At 40.8% G+C, this 17,913-nt stretch overlaps 1 protein-coding gene across 1 annotated transcript in view; it reads right to left on the bottom strand.

Annotated features, from left to right (window-relative positions):
• The window catches only part of LRRN4 (leucine rich repeat neuronal 4), a 34,919-nt gene that overhangs the window by 4,236 nt on the left and 12,770 nt on the right, over window positions 1-17,913 (bottom strand). The window contains exons 2-4 of the mRNA XM_069768821.1: window positions 14,464-15,133; window positions 6,134-6,338; window positions 3,509-3,646 (exon numbers count right to left, since the gene is read on the bottom strand). Coding sequence (XP_069624922.1) covers window positions 3,509-3,646; window positions 6,134-6,338; window positions 14,464-15,100 — 980 coding nt within the window. The 5' untranslated portion in view covers window positions 15,101-15,133. The remainder of the gene's footprint in view (window positions 1-3,508; window positions 3,647-6,133; window positions 6,339-14,463; window positions 15,134-17,913) is intronic.

Genomic DNA, 17,913 nt, shown 5'->3' with positions numbered 1-17,913 from the left:
GCAGCATTCTGCAAAGTGGGCACATAAAAATTTGATATCGACTCTCTAACGAGCCTTGTTAGAGTCAGTAATGACTTTTAGGGTTGCTACTTCCTATAAGTGGCACTACAGTTCTAGTCTTCTTCCACTCTGAAGAGACAATTTGCATATTTCCCAGAGGAGCATTGCGGCTTTAAATTCTCCTCAGCTCGTCACGTGAGGCTTAATGTGTCAGTCTCCGCCAGGATCTCTGTTGGACACCTCTCACCCAGCCAACCCAGATCTCACACTTTGCGCTGACGAGGGTAGTACCCCAAAACACGCTGTTTGCAAATTGAGGTTTTGCTTTTGACTTTTATCCTAAGTCTTGTGACAAGGTTCATTAAGAGAGTCGATATTGACTTTTAACATTGCTATTTCCTCTAGGTTGCACTTGAGTTCTAGTCCTCTTCCACTCTGAAGAGACAATTTGCACAGTTTGAAATGTCACAAAATTTTTGTTCCACTTGAGTCAACAAAAGTGACATCAGTTTTCTATGTTTTTTCAGTTTCCAATCTTCTAAAAGCTTAAAGTTGTCTCATACAGCTGTCATACAAAGGGCTGTCTTTACATAGGCAATCCCTTTAACCCATTATCGACTTGTGACATTTTCGGCACAGGTCACTACCTTTTTAGCTCAGTGCGATTGGATGAAAAGCATCTGTGAACAGCAATTTTCCAGTCTTGACACCGATTCTCAATGATATTTTGTCCTGGACTGTGACTGGGCCATTCACACACATATGCTTTGATCATTCTAAACCATCCATTGTAGCTCTGGCAGTTTGTTTAGGGTCATTAGGGTTTATAGTCCTTTTACTAGTCACTGCTCCTAATAGCCAGTTTCCTACTCCACACTGATGAGGGGCAAATACCCCGAAACAGCTGTCTGTGGATGGATACCATGTTTTGGCATAGGTGGTTTTCCTTTTTGGATGCTGCCCTTCCCGTGGTTGTTCCTTCCCGGTGAAAGACCTGGCTATTTATTGCTTGCGTTGAGAAACACGTGATGTTGTCTGCGCGGCTTTTCTACATGTTTAGGGTCATTGTCCTGCTAGAAGGTGAACGTACACCCCAATCTTAAGACTTTTGCAGCCTCTAACAGGTTTTCCTCCATGATTACCCTCTGACCAGCTCCCTATCCCTGAGGAAGAAAACATAGTACTGCGACGGTGGGTATGGTGTTTTCAGGGTTATGTGTAGAGTTATCCCATTATCTACCAATGTCCTTTTTTTGGGACGCCTAATCTTTAGCTTCTAGCAACTAAGATTTTATAATTTTTATAATTAGATCCTATTTTTTGTGTTGTGTTTGTAAAATGAATGTTTTCAAAATAGGAAATCATTTCATTGTCATTTTTAATTGAATATTGGAACGCCCTTTTCTGAAAAATCCGTACTTGAAAAAGTTTTGCAAATTATGTTTCTGATTCATTAGGACCCAAATCATTAAAAATCTGTCATTAAAAAAAAAAAATGAAAATTGCTAATCTGGCAAGTAATGGGTTAATAATCTACACTGTGTGCAGAATTATTCGGCAAGTTGTATTTTAGAGGATTATTTTTATTATTGATAAACAACTATGTACTCAATCAACCCAAAAGACTCATAAATATCAAAGCTTAATATTTTTGGAAGTTGGAGTTGGTTTTTTTTTAGATTTGGCTATCTTAGAAGGTTATCTGTTTGTGCAGGTAACTAGGCTATATGCACACGTTCTGGATTTCTAGCAGAAATTTCCTGAGAAAAACCTGAAATTTTCTGCAAGAAATCTACTAGAAATCTGCATGCGTTTTTACCGCGTTTTGGTGTGTTTTTTTTGCGGATTTTTCCGGACATTTCCCAATGCATTATATAGTGGGAAATCCGCAAAAAAAAAACCTGCAAAATTGATGAATATGCTGTGTTTTTTACCGCAATGCGTTTTTTTTGCAGAAAAAAAACGCATCATGTGCACAAAAATTGCGGAATTCATTCTAAATGATGGGATGCATAATGTATGCTTTTTTTGCAGTTTTATAGCATTTTTATAGTTAAAAAACATGAAAAAAAACGCAAAAAATTAGCAACGTGTGCACACAGCCTTACTGTGCAGAATTATTAGGCAACTTAATAAAAACCAAATATATTCCCATCTCACTTTATTTTCACCAGGTAAACCAATATAACTGCACAAAATTTAGAAATAAACATTTCTGACATGCAAAAACAAAACCCCAAAAAATTAGTGACCAATATAGCCACCTTTCTTTATGATGACACTCAACAGTCTTCCATCCATAGATTCTGTCAGTTGCTTGATCTGTTTACGATCAACATTGCGTGCAGCAGCCACCACAGCCTCCCAGACACTGTTCCGAGAGGTGGACTGTTTTCCCTCCCTGTAGATCTCACATTTTATGAGGGACCACAGGTTCTCTATGGGGTTCAGATCAGGTGAACAAGGGGGCCATGTCATTATTTTTTCTTTATTGAGACCTTTACTGGCCAGCTACGCTATGGAGTAGTTGGAGGCATGTGATAGAGCATTGTCCTGCATGAAAATCATGTTTTTCTTGATTGATACCAACTTCCTGTACCACTGCTTGAAGAAGTTGTCTTCCAGAAACTGGCATTAGGTCTGGGAGTTGAGCTTCACTCCATCCTCAACCCGAAAAGGTCCCACAAGTTCATATTTGATGATACCAGCCCATAACAGTACCCCACCTCCACCTTGCTGGCGTCTGAGTCGGAGTGGAGCTCTCTGCCCTTTACTGATCCAGCCTCTGGCCCATCAAGAGTCGCTCTCATTTCATCAGTCCATAAAACCTTTGAAAAGTCAGTCTTAATATATTTCTTGGCCCAGTCTTGACGTTTTATCTTATGTTTCTTGTTCAAAGGTGGTCGTTTTTCAGCCTTCCTTACCTTGGCCATGTCCCTGAGTATCGCACACCTTGTGCTTTTTGTTACTCCAGTAACGTTGCAGCTCTGAAATATGGCAAAACTGGTGGCAAATGGCATCTTGGCATCTTCACGATAGATTTTCCTCAATTTAGGGGCAGTTACTTTGCGCCTTTTTTGCCCAACACGCTTCTTGCGACCCTGTTGGCTATTTGCCATGAAACGCTTTATTGTTCAGTGATCACGCTTCAAAAGTTTGGCAATTTCAAGACTGCTGCATCCCTCTGCAAGACATCTCACAATTTTGGACTTTTCAGAGCCCGTCAAATCTCTCTTCTGACCCATTTTGCCAAAGGAAAGGAAGTTGCCTAATAATTAAGCACACCTTATATAGGGTTTTGATGTCATTAGATGACACCCCTCCTCATTACAGAGATGCACATCACCCGATTTACTTAATTGGTAGTTGACTCTCAAGCCTGAACAGCTTGGAGTAGGACAACATGTATAAAAAGTATCATGTGATCAAAATACAACTTGCCTAATAATTCTGCACACAGTGTAAATATTAAACTTTTTAAGCATGCATTTTACTATTTTAACATTACCTTGTCAAGACAAGGTTCTCGTGGTTTGAAAGCAGCCACTCATGGTCTTCACAAATACAGTGTAATGGATTGCCTCGAAGGTCAATTTGTACAGACTTTGAGCTGATGTTCCAAGGTGAGAGGTAATTGAGACTGCAACTGCAAAGATGGTAGAAATATAAAGGATTAATTTATATATTGCTTATTCACATAAGCTTCTGGTCCAGGGTGTTGTTTTGTTCCGCAGCCCACCTAAGAATATTAAGTATTTTTCCAATAGTGTTAGGTGGGCTGCTGAATAAAACAACACCCTCTTGGAGTTCCTTGCCATATTGCTTAAAAAAAAGGCCCCCCAAAAAAGCCACCTGGATGCTTCTATGGGCCAGTCAGTCACCTGACATAAATCCCATAGAACATTTCTGGGCTATGCTTGATCGTGCTGTGAGACGACATGCATGATCTTTTAGAATTTTTCTGCACTCTGAGTGGGTCAGCATTCCAGAGGTCAAGATAGCAGATATCATTGATGCCTTGCCCAGCCAGATTAAGCCATTCTTGACATGTGACATGCATGCAAGTCACACATGAGCTGTGGATGTATTGAGCGGGCACAGGAGATATGGAGCAGGTCCAATCTGTCTTAGGCTACGTTCATGTTTCAGCTTGTGTTTGCGGTATACAATGTACCAATTGCTATGATCTTATTTCAAAATCTTAACAAAAACACTATTTTACTGCAATTTCATAAAAAAATATACATACAATACATTTTATATCACCACATTCATAAGTCTGTTCACTGAAAATATAATACCGGTATTTAGTAAAGAGAATCTTTCACCACTGTTTGCATGCTAATCTGACTATCTGATAAAGGGGTTGAAGAAATGAATAAAATACAGTTATGATTTGTTTATTTCTCCTCTCAGTTGCAGAGATCTCTAAACTGTAGGGCTCCTAATATAATAATTTATTACTTAAACATAGGGAGCAGTAACAGATTCTTCACTGGGGGCGTTTATTTTTCACCTTGTATGACAATGCCCAATCATAAGAAGGCAGAATCATAGAAGGAAAAAAAGAAAATGTCCACAGAGAAGGTCAGAGCCTGCTTTTTTAGTGTGATCTGGTAAGACTCATGTGTCTTACATTATCACACAGAGATCTCATCACTCCTGGAGCTTGTAAGAACAGTAAGGGTACCGTCACACAGTGCAATTTTCATCGCTACAACGGTACGATCCGTGACGCTCCAGCATCGTAACAATATCGCTCCAGCGTCGTAGACTGCTGTCACACTTTGCAATCTACGACGCTGGAGCGATAATTTCATGACGTATGTGCGATGTAGAAGCCGTTGGTTACTATGCGCACATCGTATACGATATATGTTACACCATGCGATCATGCCGCCACAGCGGGACACTAGACGACGAAAGAAAGTTTCAAACGATCTGCTACGACGTACGATTCTCAGCGGGGTCCCTGATCGCAGGAGCGTGTCAGACACTGCGATATCGTAACTATATCGCTCGAACGTCACGAATCGTGCCGTCGTAGCGATCAAAATTGCACTGTGTGACGGTACCCTAAGTCTAGGAGTGATAAGATCTCAGTGTCATCAGGTGAGCCAACTCAATTGGTTTCTGACCTTCTCTGGGGGTGTTTACTTTTTTTTTACCCCGGTAAGACTACCTTCCCATGATGAGTATTTGGTAGGTTTTTGTTGTTGCAGATTTTTGAAAAAAACTCATCAAACCTATTTTACTTAATAGGTGCAGAAATGCTGCAGAAAATTTGCAACATCAAAAGCTCATCGTGGGAACGTAACTTAAGACTCTGGTTTCATATGATTCGGCAACTTCATAAAGTGACAAAGGTAAACACCTCTAGAGAAGAAGTTGCTGTCCCCTTAATTGAAGGGGAAATTAGCATATTAGATGCCTATTTTAGAAGACAATATCTCTGTAACCAAGGCTAGAATTAAAAAAAAAATAAGAAATTAATTTTGTTCAGATCTCCTGCCCCTTTATCATGACATGGCCAGATTAACGTGTAAAAAGTGATGAAAGGCCCTTTTTAACCCATAAATTAACGTCATGAAGAGAAAAAAAATTGAAACTCCAGAATTGTTGTTTTTGGTCACTGTACGTCTTCCAAAAATACCATAAAAAGCAATCACAATATTATCTAAAAATTGAATAAATTAAATTGTGGAGCTGCATGCAAAAAACAGACCATGAAGAAAAAACTCTATCAATGGAAAAATAAAAACGGTATAGGTCTCAGAAAATGCTGACACAAGCCAATTTTTTTTTACAAAGTTCTGAATTTTTTACATCGCTAGGATATGAAAAAATCTATGCAAGTCTGGTATTGTTGTAATTGTATTGACATGAAGAATCATCCGTATTCCACAAAGAACGCAATAAAAGTGATACCCCTAAAAGAAAGACGGAATTGGATTTTTTTCACCATTTCATTCCGCATGAAATTTTATTCTTGTTTTTCAGTATGTGACTTGCTAAAATTTATATTTTTAAAGTCTACAACTTTTCCTGGAAAAATCAAAGTGCTTAAACAAACAAATCGTGTGGTTATGAGGGGCTTATAGCTCTGAAGAAAGCAGTTTCTACTAACACTTACTTTTTGAAGCCAAGATACATAAGACTTGTTAAATTTTTGAATATCTCCATTTTGACGTAGTGAAGTCTCTTGGATCCTGCACAGTCGAGAAACTGCAAGTGTGGGAACCATGCGTAGAGGTCATCTTCTAGAACTTCCATATTAATCATCCTCCTGATATGAAGCTCCCTCAGGTTGGATAAATCTTTGATCCATGAATAATTCACTAAAGTAAAAAGATATTAGTAGTACTGGGTAAAGAACCAGACACGATCTATTAGATTTGAGATACTATGTCAGGTGTGCACAGAAAGTTGGGAGGTCGTATTGTCTAGAATCAAACTTGCCAGCTTTTGAAGGGAACATACGGAAGGTGATCATGACATGCAAAGCAAGGGATGAACATTTTTATCCTCCTGCACGTCTCTTCCATGACCCTGTGTAGTCAGATGATAATGCTCTGTCTAATGGAACATCCTGGCGTAACACACAAGAAGCCTTTGACTTATCAGTAATGTTCATTGGCTCGGAGGAGACTGAGTTTCCACCTCATCCTAAAGTTTGGGAGGTCTCCCATTGTTCTGGGAGCCTTTCAGATAGCTTAGCAGAGTTGGCAAGTATACCTAATAGTATGAGTGTGACCAATGTTCTTCTACCAAGTTCGGTGAACAACACTTACCTATGTGGTTAGCACCTGTAAGGCATCCTGCATATATATCCATAGCTTTGTCATCTCTTAAATCCAGTTCTTAAGGGGGTTGTCTGGTACTACAATATTGATGACCTATTCTTAGGAAAGGTAATCAATATCAGATCGGCCATGGTACGACACATGGCACCCCACCGATCAGATGTTGCTGATGCTGGCGGCGACGGAATATGATCAGTTGTGGAGTTTCACAGCTCCATCAACTGTATAGTAGCCGCGGCCAGGACCTGCCCAAGAATAAGAGTGGATCTGCAGTACCCCTATGCAGTTGACAGAGCTGTGCTGTTCAGCTCTGCAAGCAAGCATATCCAGCCGCCACCGATAACAGCTGATTTGCGGGGGGTGCCGAGTGTTGTACCCCCTCCAATCTGGTTTTGTTGACCTATCCTAAGGACAAGCCATCAATGTAAACATAACAAACAACCCTTTTGACTAAAACTCTGGATGGAAACTGATGGAGAAGTTGATTGCATTGTTTGCAATGGGATTGTTTCCACCTTTCCGGTACATCAGTTGTTGCACCAGTCAAGTGCAGGTGGCAGTCTGGTGGGCTGAGCACATTTCATGTAATGTTCACAATAGCATCTGACACCGGAACAGCTCAAAGGAGAAAAATGGTGAAAAAGCCTCATGGTAACTTTTGCATCAGTTATGGCATCAGTCATGATATAGTTGAGTTGCATAAGTCTCAAATATATATGTGAACCCAGCCTTAGAAGCTCTATTGCAGAATACATTTTTCATTTACCTCATGAGTTTTTTTTGCCTTCCTCTGGATCAACATGTTAGGTTATAGGTTGATCTGGATGGATTTAGGTCTACTAAAATAAAATGTAGGTCTACTGTAAGGAAGTAGAGATACTGTCACATCCCCCCTTGAAGAATTTGTTGTTATTTAATGCATTCTATTGTTTTCTCTAGCTGGTAATTTGCATTGCTATGTATTGAAATGCTGATGTGTTCATTTTCTGCCCAGCAATCACTAGTTGTTTACGTACAGGGTTAATAGTTGGGACTATCTCAAAAGGAAGGAGTTATATGGACACTAGCTGAGGCAGATTTCCTGTTATGACTTAGATAGGGCTCAGCATTCAGTAGTGAAAGACCTAAGGTCTAATAACTTGCAGACTTTCATGCCAACGGGTGTTGCGTGCAAAGAGGGTGGACCACTATACTTCAGATAGTACATCCTAAGGCTAAAAACCTAAGAAGATAAAAAGATATACTTAACAGTTTGGGGCCCTGGCTAGGGAAGCCTTGTTAAAGAGAAATAATAGATTCTAGATGAATGGCAGGACGAGGTCCTTGGTTCAGGTCAGTAAAGCCATTTAAATGGTACGGAACTTAAAGTGGATTGAGAATGGAAGGAATTGAATTTAAGGGACTTTGGTTGACAATCATCTGTGTTGAAAGGAAGCTATGCTGAGGAGTACCGACGCACCTCAGGAAATGGGGTCCTCATTAGTCAGTTGGCAACTGGGAGTAGGTGTGAGGGGCTGTAGCGTTACACCTCGACCCATGTGGCCCTCACAAGGGAAGATGGACTATTCCATTTTAGATTGCTGGACTGTTTAGAGCTGTGAAGCACGTGAAGTGTCAACAACTGTAACAAAGTTTTCATAAAGTGTGCTTACGATCTGGTGTTATAATTCCTATCAAGTTCATGTTATTTTAGGACTTTGATCTCCCTCTTTCATCTTCACACCATCTGGTCCTGGCCTGCCCAGTTCAACGACAGAATGCCGTCTGCAGAGGCATATCGCCCTGATAATGACAGCACACACACCTAGCCTGGATTCCCATTTTCATGTAACGTGGCAGGATGTGGAAGACTAGTACCTCGCCCTGCATCACATTACACTACTTTCAACCTTAAAAACTATGAAACTATCTTAGTGTAAGTGAATTAATTGAAGGCCTTCAACCTAGTGTTGTGTGTTAGAATCAGTAAATTTTACCTGTGAGTTGTGTAATGAAATGAATAAGACAACTACAGTTTTAAATATGGTTTTAAAAAATACTAGACATGCTTTTGGCATATGTCCTGTCCATTTCTTCATATGAATGGAATACATACGCCATAATCATTTTGAGGCCTGGACTCCAAATATAAGCCACAAATAATGAAGACTGGTATTTTTCATGCCATGCCATCTAGCCATCTGGAATAAAAGTGTAAATACACGTCTGCAAACCAGCATCTAAGAGTGTGCGGTGAATTTCTACTACTCAACTCTGGGGCCATCTAGGTCCGTTACGCCAGCACCTCGTAATTTAGACCTGAGTGCACACCATTTTTTCCTCTATGCCATCTAGCCAAACACATCAATAAGAGTAAAATTTTCGTTAATTTTTTTGTATGCTTTTAACTCCTTAATGACCAAGCCAATTTTGAGATAAATGGCCAAGCCCCATTTTTCAAATCGGACCAGTGTTAGTTTATGAGGTAATAACTCTAGAATACTTCTATATAACCTGGTAATTCTGAGATTTTTTTTCATGTCACATTGTACTTCATCTTAGCGGTAAATTTAACTCAATAAGATTTTTGTTCATTTGTGAAAGTATCTCAAATTTGATGAAAATTTTAAGAAATGTGCAATTTTCAAATTTGAATTCTTATAGTATATCCTTAAACGACATAATCATACCACACAAAATAGTTAACAAATAACATTTCCCATAAGTCTACTTTATGTCAGCATCATTTTTCACACTTTTCTTTTTTTGTTAAGAAGTTAACATTTGGCAGTGTTTTTTCTTATTTTTTTTTCAAGTAAATTAACAAATTACATTTTTTATGGACCTATTCAGTTTGAAGGGACTTTGAGGTGTCAACATATTGGAACCCCCCCAGAAATTATAACATTTCAACCTTCACGACTAATGATGTATAGGTATGCCGTAGGTCGTGTCTCTGCACTCCATGCGGGCTCCGGCACTGAGCTCGCATATTTTCCTGCATATGACAGCTGATCTGATCAGGTTTCATGTGCCTCTAAAAGCCGCGGGTGGATTTGCTATCAATCTCTGACAGCGGCATTTAACATGGCCATGCCGGAAGTGCATCACTAATCCCTTCCTTGGCGCCCGTGTCACATGACCGTGGGTCGCCAATGGGTTGGCATGACAACCCAGGATCTGCAGGGGACCCCTGTGGTTGTCATTGCCGGAATGCTATGAGCTAGGAGCACTGTGGCTGACGCTCATAACAGGTAAGCATTTTTGCTACACAGCAGAGCTAAAGCACTGCCAAACGTATCCATGGTTCAGTGATGGTCAATGGAGCAATTTTTTCAGCTGGGCCGTTGTTCCCAAAGCTGGCATCCTGTAAGATGTCAAATCTGTGTCCCTCGTGATGTCGTGATGGAGCCATGATCTGGCAGCTATCTTGTACAGTGTTCCTGGCTGTGGTTGTAAAGAGTATCTAGTTCTCTAGATCTCTTGGCTGTTTGGATGTACAGTGGGGCAAAAAAGTATTTAGTCAGTCAGCAATAGTGCAAGTTCCACCACTTAAAAAGATGAGAGGCGTCTGTAATTTACATCATAGGTAGACCTCAACTATGGGAGACAAACTGAGAAAAAAAAATCCAGAAAATCACAATGTCTGTTTTTTTAACAATTTATTTGCATATTATGGTGGAAAATAAGTATTTGGTCAGCAACAAACAATCAAGATTTCTGGCTCTCACAGACCTGTAACTTCTTCTTTAAGAGTCTCCTCTTTCCTCCACTCATTACCTGTAGTAATGGCACCTGTTTAAACTTGTTATCAGTATAAAAAGACACCTGTGCACACCCTCAAACAGTCTGACTCCAAACTCCACTATGGTGAAGACCAAAGAGCTGTCAAAGGACACCAGAAACAAAATTGTAGCCCTGCACCAGGCTGGGAAGACTGAATCTGCAATAGCCAACCAGCTTGGAGTGAAGAAATCAACAGTGGGAGCAGTAATTAGAAAATGGAAGACATACAAGACCACTGATAATCTCCCTCGATCTGGGGCTCCACGCAAAATCCCACCCCGTGGGGTCAGAATGATCACAAGAACGGTGAGCAAAAATCCCAGAAGCACGCGGGGGACCTAGTGAATGAACTGCAGAGAGCTGGGACCAATGTAACAAGGCCTACCATAAGTAACACACTACGCCACCATGGACTCAGATCCTGCAGTGCCAGACGTGTCCCACTGCTTAAGCCAGTACATGTCCGGGTCCGTCTGAAGTTTGCTAGAGAGCATTTGGATGATCCAGAGGAGTTTTGGGAGAATGTCCTATGGTCTGATGAAACCAAACTGGAACTGTTTGGCAGAAACACAACTTGTCGTGTTTGGAGGAAAAAGAATACTGAGTTGCATCCATCAAACACCATAACTACTGTAAAGCATGATGGTGGAAACATCCTGCTTTGGGGCTGTTTCTCTGCAAAGGGGCCAGGACGACTGATCCGGGTACATGAAAGAATGAATGGGGCCATGTATCGTGAGATTTTGAGTGCAAACCTCCTTCCATCAGCAAGGGCATTGAAGATGAAACGTGGCTGGGTCTTTCAACATGACAATGATCCAAAGCACACCGCCAGGGCAACGAAGGAGTGGCTTCGTAAGAATCATTTCAAGGTCCTGGAGTGGCCTAGCCAGTCTCCAGATCTCAACCCTATAGAAAACCTTTGGAGGGAGTTGAAAGTCCGTGTTGCCAAGCGAAAAGCCAAAAACATCACTGCTCTAGAGGAGATCTGCATGGAGGAATGGGCCAACATACCAACAACAGTGTGTGGCAACCTTGTGAAGACTTACAGAAAACGTTTGACCTCTGTCATTGCCAACAAAGGATATATTACAAAGTATTGAGATGAAATTTTGTTTCTGACCAAATACTTATTTTCCACCATAATATGCAAATAAATTGTTAAAAAAAAACAGACAATGTGATTTTATGGATTTTGTTTTCTCAGTTTGTCTCCCATAGTTGAGGTCTACCTATGATGTAAATTACAGACGCCTCTCATCTTTTTAAGTGGTGGAACTTGCACTATTGCTGACTGACTAAATACTTTTTTGCCCCACTGTATATTGTTAGAGGCATATTCCGCTTATATAGCTCACAACTGTTGTCCTTCATGCCAGCATCCAGAGGTCAAGAGGAAGATGTGATGAGATTAAGGCCTCTTTCACACTTCTGTCTTTGAGCTCCTGTCGAGATACATAGTTTTTTGAGAAAACAGGATCCTGCAAAAAAATTTGCAGGATCCTGCATTTTCTCATAGACTTGTATTAGCGACGTATCGCGACGTATGGCCACACGTTTCGTCCGTTGTGCACTGGATCCTGCGGAATTTGACGGCCCGTCGTTTGGGAAAATCGTTCAAAGGAACGTTTTTTGTCTGCAGTGGATAAACGTGCCAGGACGACTCCTGCGTCATACATCGTTCAACAGAATGGGAGCCTATGGACGCAGGATCCTGCGGTCACTGTGAAACACAGGGGAATCTCTCTCTCTCTCCTCTCTCCTCTCCCCAGAAATTTCTCCATTGAAATTCAGGCATGAACATCAAAACACTGGCTGCGTTACACACGTTTTTCAAAATTTGCAAAACGTACGTCGATCCGTAGCAACAACGCATTACGATGCCCGCCAGAAGACGGAAGTGTGAAAGAGGCCTAACTCGCATTGATTGACTATTTAATCAATTTGCATATTTTTTACTCATCTGTTTTGCAACTCAACAAGCCACAGGACCCACACAATGGTCATTCAACATTCAACATATTAAGCAAACATCCATTGTTCAATGACCCTGCATCACTTTCTTGCAAAGAAAGCAGACAATAAGCTGATATAAGAGGCAACATTAGCCATTCAAAAATACAAAAAAATCAACATTTAAGTCTCATATGACAACAGTGTATGGTTCTTGACCACCTTGTGGGTTCAAGTTGTTCACCACACATCTAGATAAGTTCCCTGAGGGGGCTAGTTTCCAAAATGGTGTCACTTGCGAGCGGTTTCCACTGTTTAGGCACATCAGGGGCTCTCCAAGTGCGATATGGCATCTGCTAATTATTCTAGCAAATTTTACATTCAAAAAGTCAAATGGCGCTCATGAGACCGCTACGTCATCACAGGTCATTTTGCTCGCAAGGCATTACTGGGAACGGGAGCTGCTGGCAGCATCGCGAGCATCGGGAAGGCCGCGAGAAGGCTGCAGGTGAGGCTGGAAGGTAAGAATATCACTTTTTTTTTTTTTTTTTTTAGTATTTTTAACCTGGGTTGTGTATGCATTTTCACAGCGGAAAAATGCGGTGAAGACCCATACACAACGTGTGCACATAGCCTCGACGGATCCGTAAAAAAAATGGACCCAGTGCACCCGTTTTCTTAAATCTGCACAGGATCCATCTTTTCAACATTTTGATGGATTGTGACTGATTGTAAAAAACGGAAGTGTGAAAGAGGCCTTAGACACACATTGTGTGAAATCAGAGGTTTTGCCATGCTGCTAGTCCCTGAGAAATATCTCAGACCTCTGCTTGAGGTGAAATGCTTATATTGCCTCATGGGTCCTCCATGTTGGAGGCTCCACCCACTCTGTTCTGCAGAGCCCCACCTGAATAGAGTAGTGGCAGTGCATGCATTCAGCTGCTCCATTCATTTCATTTTCTATAGGACTGCAAGGGATAGCCAAGTACAGTGCTTGGCTTTTTTCCGGAAGCCCCATAGAGAATAATACTCAAGATACAGCGTAATACTGTATGAAGGATGTGAGAGACATCATACTGTATGTGGGGCTGTGGGGTTCATCATTCTTCATGAAGGTCATGTTGAGCATCTTAGTGTATGGGGGGCTGTTGAAGCCATCATAATGTATGTGTTGGGGCCATCACACTGTGTTGGGGCTCATGCGGGCATAATTCTGTATGGATAATGTGAGAGACTTCATATTGTGTTAGGGGTTATGGGCTTTACCATAATTTATGGAGGTGCTGTGGGCCATCATAGTGTATGGGTGCATTAGGGGCCATCATAATGTATGTGTGGGGGCCATAACACTGTGTTACAGTCCATGCGGGCATAATAATATATGGGTGGCTGTGGGTTTAATAATGCTTTTCGAGGTGCTGTGGAGTAATAATACTGTATGGGGGCTTTGGAAGACATTTTGCATGTAGGCTGTGGGGAGCATCATACTTTATGGAAGACTGTGGGGTCCATCATACTTTGTGTTGGATTTTGGGTTCTATCTTACTGTGTGTGGGGGTGGGCTGTGGGTTCAATCATACCCTGCGTGGGACTGTGGGGAGTGCTCAAAGTCTGTGTGGGATTTTAGGGGACGATGATACTCTGTGTGTGACTGTGGGGGCTATAATACCCTGGATAGGACTGTGGAAGGCTGTCATAATGTGTGCTGGGATATGGGGTCATCATATTGTATGGGGGCTGTGGAAGCTATTATACTTTGTGGGGGGACTGTGAGATCAATCAAACTTTGAGGGGGAACCGTTTGCTCATAGTAGAAAGAAGCTCGCAGAAATACAGGTACAATATCATATTATTACCAAAGGTAACCATTTAAGTACTTTTACTAATATAAAGCTTAACTTATCTGAATAATTTTTTATTTTCGCTTATCATTTTGACTCACCTCTTCTAATGTATGTACCACTTAGATCAAGTAATTGGAGTGACTTTAGTGAACCCTCTTGGGCTTCTGTTCCATAAAACCCAAATGATGACCCACCAATGTCTTCAGATGAATCGATTCCGATCAATGTCAAAGATAAATTAAGGAAAAACAAGCTTGGAAAGCTGGAGAAGGCAAATGGATGGATGAGCAATATGGGATTTCCAGCAAGCGATAGCCTTGTGAGATTCTTCAACATAAGGCACTTTGGTACAACTGATAACTGGTTATGGCTTAGATCCAGTGACTCAAGTTCAGCCAATACGTGAATTTTCCAGTGAATCTCTTTGATTCGGTTGTGAGATAAAGACATAATGCGAAGTTTAGAAAGAACAAACACATCTTGGTCCCGAATTACAGTTATATTGTTAAAATTCAAATTCAAGTCCTCAGTATTTGTAGGAAGACAAGATGGTAACACATCTAAATTTTGGTTCTGTAGATGACATTTCACATTGCATTGCTCTCCACACTGAGTGTCGGTAATATTTCTTTCTTCTGTTAGATTTTTGGAGACAGTAACTGTTGGGTCTGTGCTGCTTAGAAGAGCCATTAACATTCCCATCTTACACACAAGGAGCAGCAAGATGAACATCATCTTCCGGAGGTAGTCAGTGAACAAAGAGGAGGCCTGCAAAAATAAAGTAAGAACATACAGAGAATAAAGTCATTAGTTGTAAGAACATTAATGATCAAAAAATGAAAATTTCCCAGCGGTCTTAGATCCTCACATGCAGTATCTTTTGGGTAAGTTCACACTTGGCGTAAATCCAGCATTTTTTTCATGCGGCAAAACCTGATCTCTTGGCAGGAAAGAAGCTGCAGAAAAAAACAGGTTTTGCTTGTTTTTTCTTGCTTTTTTTTGCTGTGTTTTTGACATGCTAGATTTGTCTCTTGTGCATGCTGTTAAAGTTTAATGGAAAAAAGTCCTATTCTACAGAATCAGGTTTTGGCACAAAAACGCAGCAAAACCTGATACCTGCATTTTTTGCTGCATATTTTCACCACCAATTCATGTCACTGGGTGAAAAACGCTGAAAAAAACATGAAAGAAGTGACATGCTCTTTTGTGCAAAAGAAACATAAAAAGCACAAAATACTGATGACAAAAAAACAAGGTGTGTGCATGAGATTTCTGAAATCTCATAGGCTTTGCTGCTAAATGTAAAGAGCAGCTGAAAATTTGCATAAAAAAACGCTGAAACGTGTTCAGTATTTGGTCAGTATTATATATCAGTATTTGTAAGCCAATATCAGGCGTGAAACAATCAAAGGAAAAGTATAATAGAAACACGTCACCACTTCTGCATTTTTCACCCACTCCTGGTTTTGGCTTGCAAATACTGATGTCAATGTGGCCCAAAGAAGTTTCCTGTGATTAATTATCATGAGTTTCCTGGCCTGCCTAGTATAAAAATAACAAAATTCAGCATTACTTTCTCACAGCTGTCTACTTTGTCACTGAACCCAATAACATCACAGCTTCAACATGTCAACAAAGACCAGGGGCAGCAGTGGAGAGGCAGCACCGGACCTTGTATTGACAGCTCAATTTGTTGTTTTTACACTGGAGTTGATAGGGAACTAAAAGTAATTGAAAAAAGTTAAAAGATCATATCTGCAGTCCCGTCATCAGTACACTTTTTTCTGCAAGCCCATTATGAAATGATGGTGTAGTAGTTCCCCTCTTCCTATCCCTTTCACTTGCTAGTTCATTGTTGTGGTCATACCCATTTCACATAGTGGAATCTGTATGCTTGAAAATGTGCAGAAGCGACTGTTATCACACAACTCTATCAGTTAATTCACTCTACAGACCTGTGCAGATGAGGTGCTGTATCTCTCTAAGGGGTTACCGTATGTATCTTGTTGTGGAGACTTAACAAGTGTAATGAGATTTACAGTGGGTACGGAAAGTTTCAGACCGATTTAAAATGTTCACTCTTTGTTTCATTGCAGCCATTTGGTAAATTCAAAAGATCATTTTTTCTCATAAATGTACTCTCTGCAGCCCATCTTGACTGAAAAAAACCAAAAATGTAGTAATTTTTGCAAACTTATTAAAAAAGAAAAACTGAAATATCACATGGTCATACTGTATATGTATTCAGACCCTTTGCTTAGTATTGAGTATAAGCATCCTTTTGAGCTAGTATAGCCATGAGTCTTCTTGGGAATGATGCAACAAGTTTTTCACACCTGGGTTTGAAGATCCTCTGCCATTCTTCCTTGCAGATCCTCTCCAATTCCTTCAGGTTGGATGGTGAACGTTGGTGGACAGCCATTTTCAGGTCTCTCCAGAGATGCTCAATTGGGTTTAGGTCAGGGCTCTGGCTGGGCCAGTCAAGAATGGTCACAGAGTTGTTCTGAAGCAACACGTTTGTTATTTTAGTTGTGTGCTTAGGGTCATTGTCTTGTTGGAAGGTGAACCTTTGGCCAAGTCTGACGTCCAAAGCACTCTGGAAGAAGTTTTCATCCTATCTTCATCTCATCAGACCAGAGAATCTTATTTCTCATAGTCTGGGAGTCCTTCATGTGTTTGTTAGCACACTCTATGCCGGCTTTCATTTGTCTTGCACTGAGGAGAGGCTTCCGTTGGGCCACTCTGCCATAAAGGCCTGACTGGTGGGGGGCTGCAGTGATAGTTGACTTTGTGGAACTTTCTCCCATCTCCCTACTGCATCTCTGGAGCTCAACCACAGTGATCTTGGGGTTCTTCTTTACCTCTCTCACCAAGGGTCTTCTCCCACGATTGCTCAGAGTCAGTTTGGCTGGACGACCAGGTCTAAGGAAGACTTCTGGTGGTCCCAAACTTCTTCCATTTAAGGATTATGAAGGCCACTGTGCTCTTAGGAACCTTGAGTAATGCAGATATACTTTTGTAACCTTGACCAGATCTGTGCCTTGCCACAATTGTGCCTCTGAGCTCCTTGGCCAGTTCCTTTGACCTCATGGTTCTCATGACATGCACTGTGAGCTGTGAGGTCTTATATAGACAGGTGTGTGCCTTTCCAAATGAAGTCCTATCAGTTTAAATAAACACAGTTGGACTCCAATGAAGGAGTAGAACCCTCTCAAGGATGATCACAAGGAAATGGACAGCATGTGACTTAAATATGAGGGTCTGAACAAAGAATCTGAATTCTTATGACCATGTGATATTTCAGTTTTTCTTTTTTAATAAATTTGCAAAAATTGCTTTATTTCTGCTTTTTTTTCAGTCAAGATGTGTGCATTAATGAGAAAAATGAACTTTTTTGAATCTACCAAATGGCTGCAATGAAACAAAGAGTCAAAAATTTAAAGGGGTCTGAATACTTTAGGTATAGGAGGTAGAGATTATAATGCTCTACTCGAGCCATTGTATTCAATTAGGATGCTCACCATCCTTGCAGCACTCCGAGTGGCAAA

The sequence above is a fragment of the Ranitomeya imitator genome, chromosome 5 (assembly GCF_032444005.1).
Source record: "Ranitomeya imitator isolate aRanImi1 chromosome 5, aRanImi1.pri, whole genome shotgun sequence".
In the NCBI taxonomy this organism is placed as follows: Eukaryota; Metazoa; Chordata; class Amphibia; order Anura; family Dendrobatidae; genus Ranitomeya; species Ranitomeya imitator.
The sequence above is the reverse complement of the archived record's forward strand: the minus strand, read 5'-3'. Positions and strand labels throughout refer to the sequence as shown.